Genomic DNA, 9235 nt, shown 5'->3' on the forward strand with positions numbered 1-9235 from the left:
TATACAGCTATACAAAGTTCTTAATGTTTCTTTGGCAATGGAATATAATGGAATTTTACAACTATATAAAAAAGTTACCTTTGCCTAAGAAACAGTATTTACTGTGTGTACATAGTTGACTGACAAAATTCTCTACCATCCAGCACCCTAATTAACTGACGAAATAAGCTACCTCATATTACAGGATTCCCCAAAAGAAAGGAGGAAAAAGACACACACACACGCACACATACACACACGCGCACACACACACACAACCTTCTGTGGCTCAAAACACAGTATCACGGCTCTATCTGCAGGCAACTTGTAACTACCAAATACAATTTAGTGATAAAAAAAACCTTTCAGTGATGAAAAAATACTTGTAAGTCCCACTGAAGTACTGCTTTAGTTTAACTATACATAAGAAATTACTTAAGCTTCGGCTATTCCAAGTATATTTAATGCTCATGTTGTAAGATGAGCCTTCCACCCCCAAAAGTAACTGCATTTTATCTTTGAAATTAAGCGGAAAAACAAACAAAAAACTAAAACCCAGTGCTGGTGACAAATGTACAGCGAATTCACTTCTTCATTCTTCGCAAAGACTGAAATCAATTTTCAGGACCATGAAGAGCTAGAATTCACCTATTTTCAGAGACTTGTTTGTAGACTATGCAGCAACTTTGTTGTCTTTCCTATATTCAAAATCTGCAAACTCCCAACCCCCACGACCTCCTCTGAATCCACCACGAAATCCTCGAGGGGCAGTGAAGGTACCACCTCTGCCACCACCACGCCCTCTGCCACCACGGAAACCAAGACCTCCTCTGCCTCTGTATCCCCCACGACCACGGTTTGGACAAAGTGGGATTCCAAATGTTTCAGCATTTAATCTTCTTTCTTCAGCCCAGGTTGGTCTCCGTTCTCTATTGTCATCACAAGAAATATTATCAAAAAAGGATTTAGTTTTGTCATAATAGCAATTAGGTCCAAGTGGATCTTCTTCATCAGCATTTCCTTCACTATTTTGAGTATCAACTCCTGAGTCTCCTTTATCTTCACCATTTACAGGCTTCTCCTGTTTCTCAAGTTTATCTTCTTTTAATTTAAGCTTATTATGAAACTTTCTGTCAATCTCTTCCTTGTTGAATTGCGCATTTGCACTTTCAAAGTCAAAGTCTTTCTCAAATTTCATTGGCCCATCTCGCTGAATACCAAATCTTCCCCTGCCACCCCATGACCCCCACGCCCTCTCCTTGGAGCTGAAGGAGCACCTGGAGCTACTTGTCTCTTGTTATCATTTCTGAGTTGTTCATTTTCTGGCCTTGAAATTTTGTGTACTTCAGCTCTCCTGTGCTCCTGATTCTCTACTGCTTTTTGGCTGGTAGATGGCAAAGGCCTGGTTGATACAGGGCTCCTTCTCCCTACAGGTGCTGGAGCAGGTAAGTGGGCAGAGGCGGTCTGCACTGCTTGTTCCATGGTTGGGCTTTTTCTCAAAGGGTCTAACTGAGGGCTTGAACGACCTTGAGATAACTGTGTTTTTAGGGATCTTGTATCCTGTGTAAAGGCAGAACCAACCGCACTACTTTGGGGTAAGGTACCACTGTTTGATGTTTCTGTTCCAAAGGATGTCAAAGAGCTTCCAGCAACACCAACAGCACCAAACTGCTGCCCAACCAAGGAACTTGGACTGAACTGACTGTATGTGGGCATCCTGCCGAAAGGCCCATAAGAACCCATGGACTGGAATGAAGAAGTCGATGAGCCTAGTGAGGACTGAACGATAGCTGGGTTTTGAGGCAAAGAACATTGTGGTTTTGGTGGCTCACAAACAGTGAGGTCTTTAATGTCACTCCCACAGAATATAATGTATTCAAAGACTTCATCTCGAGGTGGTATTGGACGATCTGTTGGTCCGTCTTCTGTACCAAAGGATCGAACTTTGGCGAGGGCTACGGTGGAGTTTTCGGTGTCGATGGTGTAGAGGATGCCCTCGTAGCGGATCTCCGCCTTGGAAATGAGGCTGATCTTGCTGCCGATGTAAGGGGTGCCCCCGCTCATGGCGCCGCCGCCGCCGCCGCCCCGGGCCGCTCGCAGAGAGGCAGATCCCACGCCGCTGTCGCCCGCTCCGCACGCCTGCTCGCTCCGTCGGCGCCTACAGCAGCCGCTTCAGACCCAACATGGCGGTGGTGCCGGCTCCGCTACCCTCCCCCAGCCTCCTGCCCTCAAGCCGCGGCGCGGCGGCGGCCGCGGCGGCAGCGCCCGCGGCGGCAGCGCCTCGTTGTTTTGTTTTTTAGGTGATGTCTTGCTTTGTTGCCCAGGCTGGAGTGCAGTGGCACCGATCTCAGCTCACCGCAACCTCCCCATCCCAGGTTCATACGATTCTGCTGCCTCAGCTCCTGAGAAGCTCAGACTATAGGTGTGTGCCAGAATGCTTGGCTAATTTTTGTGTTTTTAGTAGAAATGAGGTTTCACTATGTTGGCCAGGCTGGTCCTGAGCTACTGACCTCATGATCTCCCTTCCTCAGCCTCTTAAAGTTCTGGGATTACAGACATGAGCCCCAGGGCCTGGCCCATGCTATTTTTTTAGAGAGTGCAAGCCTCAAGCCTTGGCGGGTTCCCTGTGGTGTTGGGCCTGTGGATGTGCAGAATACAAGAATTGAGGTTTGGGAACCTCTGCCTAGATTTCAGAGAATGTATGGAAATGCCTGGATGTCCAAGCAGAAGTCAACTGCAAGGGTGGGATCCTTGTGAAGAACCTCTGCTAGGGCAGTGCAGAAGGGAAATGCGGGGGTTGGAGCCACTACACAGAGTCCCCGCTGGGGCACTGCCTAGTGTAGCTGTGAGAAGAGGGCCACCATTCTCCAGACCCCAGAATGGTAGATCCACCAACAGGATGCACTGTGTGCATCCCATGAAAGCAGCCAGGAAGGTGTCTGTACCCTGCAAAGCCACAGGGGCAGAGCTGCCCAAGGTCATAGGAGCCCACCTCTTGCATCAGCATGACTTGGATGTGAGACATGGATTCAAAGATCATTTGGGAGCTTTAAGGTTTAATGACTGCCCTAACGGATTTCAGACTTGCATGGGACCTGTGGCCCCTTAGTTTTGGCCAATTTCTCTCATTTGGAGCAAGTGTATTTGCTCAATGCCTATACCCCCATTGTATCAAGGAAGTAACTAACTTGTTTTTGATTTTGCAGGCTCATATGCAGAAGGGACTTGTCTCAGAGGAAACTTTGGGCTTGGACTTTTGAGTTAATGCTAGGATGAGGTAAGACTTTGGGGAACTGTTGGCAGGGCATGCTTGTGTTTTGAAATGTGAGGATATGAGATTTGGGAGGGGCTGGGGCAGAATGAGATAGTTTGGCTGTGTCCCCACTCAAATCTCATCTTGAATTGTTGTTCCCATAATCCCCATGTGTCATGAGAAGGACCCAGTGGGAAGAATTGATTCAAGGGGGTGATTACCCTCATGCTGTTCTCATGACAGTGAGTGAATTGTCACACGATCTGACGGTTTCATCAGGGACTTTCCCCACTTTTGCTTGGCACTTCTTGCTGATGCCATGTTGCTGGGTCTGTCCCACAGACCCTGGCCAATGGATGAAATGAGTACTTAGACATGTGTATGCTGTGTAAGAGCAGCTAAGTGACTGCCTGTCTCTAGTGGCCAGAAAGCCCCGAGAAACTGGAGCGATTGCTTTTATTCAGTGCAGGCACAATGTTGAAAACCTGGAGACATCACAACCTGTAGGTAATTAACATTTATTAATCCCCTTTCAGGGAACATCATGCACGGATGATCAAAGGTCAATTCCTGATCCACATAAGTAAACAAGCCTGTTTAAAATAAATTCCTCCACACTCCCTTGTACCTACTCCTTGCCCTCTGCCTCAGGGTTATAAAACAGCTGCCTTCAGCTTTTCTCCTCCGGGGCTCTGTAGAACCTTCTGACCTTTCAGAAAGTTTGTGTCCTTTCCCTATAATTTTTCCCACCACTCTGATCAATCCCCTACACCATGTGAAGAAAAACATGTTTGCTTCCCCTTCCGCCATGATTGTAAGTTTCCAGAGGCTTCCCCAGCCATGCTGAACTGTGAGTGAATTAAACCTCTTTCCTTTATGAAAGTGAATTAAACCTCTTTCCTTTACTCAGTCTTGGATGTCTTTATTAGCAGTGTGAGAACGGACTAAAACAACACCAGTCCTTCTTTTTTGTTGTTGCCATTGGGACACTTCATCTATATAATCAAAGGAGCATGGAGCATCACAGTACCAGCCCATTATGGTTTTGTAGTGGTTGTAACATTTAGCTACAGAAGTCAGTTAAAACAGGGCACCTCTGGCTCCCTTCCATAATTGCCCCATTTTAACTTAATTGACTTCTGTAGCAAAACCAGCTACTGTGGCCTAGCCCACTAAAACGTTACAACCACTACTTCTGTAGCAAGAAGTTAAGACAGCACTGAATTCTGTGCCAGATCTTTGCTCAGTAAGCCAAGGCTTGGATTCTGTTGGTGTGCACTAAAGTGTTAGCAATATTGGCATAGTTTACCACTGACAGATCACTCTGATTAGTGATAGAATGAGGACCAGAATGGCAGATCCAACATTTCCTCAGGTTACTTGCAGTGGCCACAGCTTAGCATTATGCTTCCAAGCCTTTGCTGAGAATTCCTTGTGGAAAAAGCAGATTGATAGGTTAGTTCCCCACCCTCACCCCTCCTGGGGTCCATAGATGTTCCATACCTACTGGGGAAGGGTTGGGCTGAGTTGGTGTAGCAGCCCAGTCTCTCTGTCCCTGTCCGGGGCCCACTACCTCCGTAGGCACCCTTTGTCCTTGTTGCTTGACCCAGAGCTTTTGGCTTTGGTTATCTGGTCCAGAAAGGGATATTTTGCCCTAGACAAACTTGAAATATCTTATAATGTTACTCACCTTACTAGAAGGATCAGATGTCCCTAACACTGAGGCAGGAGGATAGGGCCTGGAAGCAGTAGATCTCGGCTCACTGCAAACTCCTCCACCCAGCTTCAGGGGATTCTCCTGCCTCAGCCTCCTGAGTAGCTGGGATTATAAACCGGTGCCACCACACCTGGCAAATTTTGTATTTTTAGTAGAGATCGGGTTTCTCCATGTTGGTCAGGCTGGCCTCAAACTCCCAAAGAAAAACAATTGGTAATCCGCCTACCTCGGCCTAACAAAGTACTGGGATTACAGGCATGAGCCACCGTGCCTGACTGAAAAGTTCTTAAACAGATTTCTAGAGGTGTGTTTTGTCTAGTGGAGTGAAACCCACTGAGGTTTTTAGAAATCTCCCACAAACTTTTTAAGAAAATTGTTCTGGATTCTAGGACCCTTGTCTCCGGGAGACAGGAGCGGGGAGGACCTGTGGGGTCCTGGGCTCAGCAATCTGCCCTGCTGCCCCTGAGGAGAGGTGAGGGTGGAGTGGGGCAGAGAAAATGCCAGCTCTGACCACAGCGGGACATTTGCCAGACCCTGTGCTTCTCTGCTGGGAAGAGCAGCGGAGTGTGTGTGGGCGGATGTGGGCTCAGGAGACCAGGACCCAACATAAACAAGTTTTGGAGACAAACAACCTCATGACCCTGTGAGGCTGGGTGAGACAAGAAGGGACTCTTGAGACAGACACCCCACAGAGGAGCCAACAGACTCAAAGGACTCCAAGAAGGACGCTCAGACTGAAAACCTCTCAGCCCTGACAAAGGTCAGCCAGCCCCTGAGGACATCAGCTTCGGCCTCAGGGTCCTAATGGCAGCAGAACCACTGACAGAGCTGGAGCTGGCCATCGAGACCGTGGTCACCACCTTCTTCACCTTTGTGAAGCAGGAGCGCCAGAAGGGCAGCCTTAACACCACTGAGTTTAAGGAGCTGGTTACCCAGCAGTTGCCCCATCTGCTCAAGGATGTGGGCTCCCTTTATGAGAAGATGAAGAGCTTGGATATAAATCAGGACTCGGAGCTCAAGTTCAATGAGTACTGGAAACTGATTGGGGAGCTGGCCAAGGACATGAAGAAGAAGAAGGGCCGGAAGAAGTAAAGCCACCTGGCTGGGGTGGGGGTGGGCAGAGCAGGACTGTTCAGGGCCGAGCAGAACCACACTCTCCCCAAATAAAGCTTCCTCTGTGAAACATAAAAAAAAAAAAAAGAAAAAGAAAATTGTTCTGGCTGAGGAACAATTCCAGTTCCACCATGAGTTGGAACTTAAAGGCAAATGGAACTTAAAAGGCAACAAAATTGAAAGAGAAGTTTGGAGTTCCCTTTTCCATCTAGGAAGTAGGTTAAATTTAATGGCTAATTCATTTTCATAAGGAAAATAGAGGTTTCAACTCAGGAGGTACAACCAAAACCCACAGAGGACAACTCACAGATAGTAAAGTGAACACTAATGAAGGAATTGGCAGCAGGTTCTGTTCTCAGGTGTGTTTCAGGGTTGCTACAGGCTAGTGACAGCTGTGTGCCACATTTTCCCCATTTTTGAACAGGAGTGTCTATAGGAGTTACCTTATACTTGTCGCACCATTGTATTATGGATATGTGTCTGTGAGGAGAGCTAACTTGTTTGTTTCAAAGCTGCTCAGATTGAGAAGAATGATATCCAAGATGCTGTACCCAAGGAACTCTCCTGAGCCTCATCTATACCTCAACCTGATACAGATGATGAAATCTTGGACCTTCACCCTGAATATGATGCTATAATGAAATAAGATTTTAGGGGGAGAGGGTTTAGAAGAAGGATGGATATATAATACATGTGGAGGAATGTATGGCCAGAAGGCAGATTGTATTTTCCAAAGATGGTTACAGTATTTCCCATTCCACATGCTCTCCTCCAGAACCTTGCTGCTCTCCTTTTTTTTTCTTTTTTGAAATGGAGTCTCCTACTGTCACCAGACTGCAGTGCGGTGGCACGATCTTGGCTCTCTGCAACCCCTTACTGCTGGATTCAAGCAATTCTTCTGCCTTAGCCTCCCAAGTAGCTGGGACTACAGGCATGCGCCACCATGCCCAGCTAATTTTTGTATTTTTAGTAGAGACAGGGTTCACCATGTTGGCCAGCATGATCTCGATCTCTTGGCCTCATGATCTGTACGCCTCAGCCTCCTAAAGTGCTGGGATTATAGGTGCGAGCCACCGGCCTGGCCCACTCTCCTTTCAAGAGGCAGACTCTATGTTCTCCTTGAACTTTGGTTAGCCTTTGACTGCCTTGCTCCATGGAGTATGGCAGAGTGACAGTATGCATAATAGCTTCCAAGACAAGGCTGAACAAAGGTCATGCCATTCTGCCTTGCTTGGTATGCTCACACTTGGAGACTCTATACTTTTATGGGAGGGAGGTTGGTGATGGTTGTCAGTTGGGAACTCAGGAAGGGATATGATTTAGGGGGTTCTCAATTGCTTTTCATCTGGGCCTTCTTGCTAATTACTTGGGCTAAGTGTCAACCCCTCAGTCAAATTGCCCCAGCCTGTGTCACTTCGCACAATGGTGATCCATTCCTACAGAGTCCTGTCCCATTTGCAGACTCTTGAGAAAAATACATGGTTAATAAAGTGTTTTGTTTTGTTTTGTTTTGTTTTCTAAAAAAAAAAAAGTATAATAAATGCTATGTAGTGTTGACGTCAAGGAGAGTAAGGAATGACTCCTCTAAGATTACCACACTATGATTTTCCAAGGTCTATTTTTTTTTCTCTTGAGTCAAGGTCTCACTCTGTTGCCCAGGCTAGAGTGCAGTGGTGCAATCATGGCTCACTGCACCAACCTTGACTTCCCAGGCTCAAGCAATCCTCCCACCTCAGTGTCCCGAGTGGCTGGGACCTCAGATGTGCACCATGTTTGGCTAATTTTTGTTGAGATTGGGTTTTGCCATGTTGCATAGGCTGGTCATGAACTCCTGAGCTCAAGCGATCTGTCCCCCTTGACTTCCCAAAGTGCTGGGATTATAGGTGTGAGCCACTGTGCCCAGCCCCAAGGTCTGTTCTTAGATCCAGGAAGTGAGAGGGAAAATAGATCATAGTCATTCCCTTTAGAAAAGAGTAGAAACTTAACCATTTTAGAGACAGGTGGTCTCATCTCCTCCTCATATTAACACCCCTCTGTATGTTTTTGGCCAAATAAAATTCTACCCTGTTACAGTTGAACAGCAAACATTAGGTGACCATCCTTTCACAATGATGGAAAAAGTCACCAGCTATGACTCAAAGCATTAACTAAAAAAACCTAGAATGAAACACGAATCTTAACAGGTGGGTATATTTTTCACTTATTTGTGTCATATACCTCTGAATCTTCTACAAGTATGTTACATTAGTTAAACTGATGACAAAGCTTATTCAACAAAGTTACCTAAAACACACCATTCATGACAAAGATGTGGCTTTAATATTATATAGGAGACAGCTGATTCACATAGGGTTATTGAACCCTAGAATCTGATCTTGACTCTCTCATGTCAACAACAGACAAATGCATTACAATTTGGGGAAAGCTGTTTTCTGGGTACCTCCCAGGTGTTTGCAGAAGAAGGCTAGAATTTGCTTCCAGGCATCCACCTGGGCCTTAGAATGAGCCCTGGGCTCCCCACCCCACATCACATGTTTGTTCACTAATGTGTGAAAGGAGGCTGGGCACAGGGGGAAGTAAGGAGGCTCGATGTAATGCCCAGTCCCAGGGTAACAGATAATCTGGGGTTTTTCCTTTCCATGGGCCTGTAACCGTTCAGAGATTGTTTGGGCATACAACTCACTCCTCCAGTTATGATCATCCTGACCAACAATGAACAGGATGGGCCCCTGGGCCTTCTCTATTGGAATCATGCTGGGGTTCTCATATCCTCCTACAAGGTCATTCCTTATATCCACGATGTCCATGAGGCCTGAGAAAGCTACCTTGATTCTCCTCGGGTCATAGTCCAATGGCGGAATGCAAATCTGCTTATAGTTTATGACTCTGTTCCCACTTGTCCCAGATCCATTGATGGAAACTGTGGCTGAGACATTCTTCAAGAATGAGGCCATTGCGAGACAAATATCAGCTCCTAGAGAAATGCCCAAAAGCCCAATGCCTGGGCCTTTTACCTGGAAGAAAAGAAGAGAGAAGAGTCAAGTCAGTAACTTATCCAGGTCACGCACGGTGGCTCATGCCTGTAATCCCAGCACTTTGGGGAGGCCGAGGTGGGTGGATCACTTGAGGTCAGGAGTTTGAGACCAGCCTGGACAACATGGTGAAACCTCGTC

General features: G+C 46.7%; 3 protein-coding genes across 3 annotated transcripts in view; 1 reads left to right on the top strand and 2 right to left on the bottom strand.

The window, feature by feature from the left end:
- Positions 1–4: 4 nt before the first annotated feature.
- On the bottom strand, positions 5–2247 carry LOC108304488 (protein LSM14 homolog A-like). Its single transcript, XM_017528705.2, is given in 2 exon segments — positions 5–1218; positions 1221–2247. Coding segments are annotated over 2 exon segments (1389 nt in total). The 5' UTR covers positions 2044–2247; the 3' UTR covers positions 5–652.
- A 3256-nt stretch (positions 2248–5503) lies between these two features.
- LOC108304490 (protein S100-A13-like) lies at positions 5504–6134 on the top strand. The gene has a single exon (XM_017528707.2). It carries the CDS (start codon positions 5754–5756, stop codon positions 6039–6041), a length of 288 nt encoding a protein of 95 aa, XP_017384196.1. The 5' UTR covers positions 5504–5753; the 3' UTR covers positions 6042–6134.
- Positions 6135–8358: 2224 nt separating this feature from the next.
- Positions 8359–9235, bottom strand: part of ACOT4 (acyl-CoA thioesterase 4) — a 5102-nt gene continuing 4225 nt past the window's right edge. Inside the window, exon 3 of the mRNA XM_017528708.1 lies at positions 8359–9076. Within this exon, the coding sequence (XP_017384197.1) occupies positions 8471–9076 (606 nt within the window). The 3' untranslated portion in view covers positions 8359–8470. The remainder of the gene's footprint in view (positions 9077–9235) is intronic.

The sequence above is a fragment of the Cebus imitator genome, unplaced genomic scaffold (assembly GCF_001604975.1).
Source record: "Cebus imitator isolate Cc_AM_T3 unplaced genomic scaffold, Cebus_imitator-1.0 Scaffold54, whole genome shotgun sequence".
Classification (NCBI taxonomy): Eukaryota; Metazoa; Chordata; class Mammalia; order Primates; family Cebidae; genus Cebus; species Cebus imitator.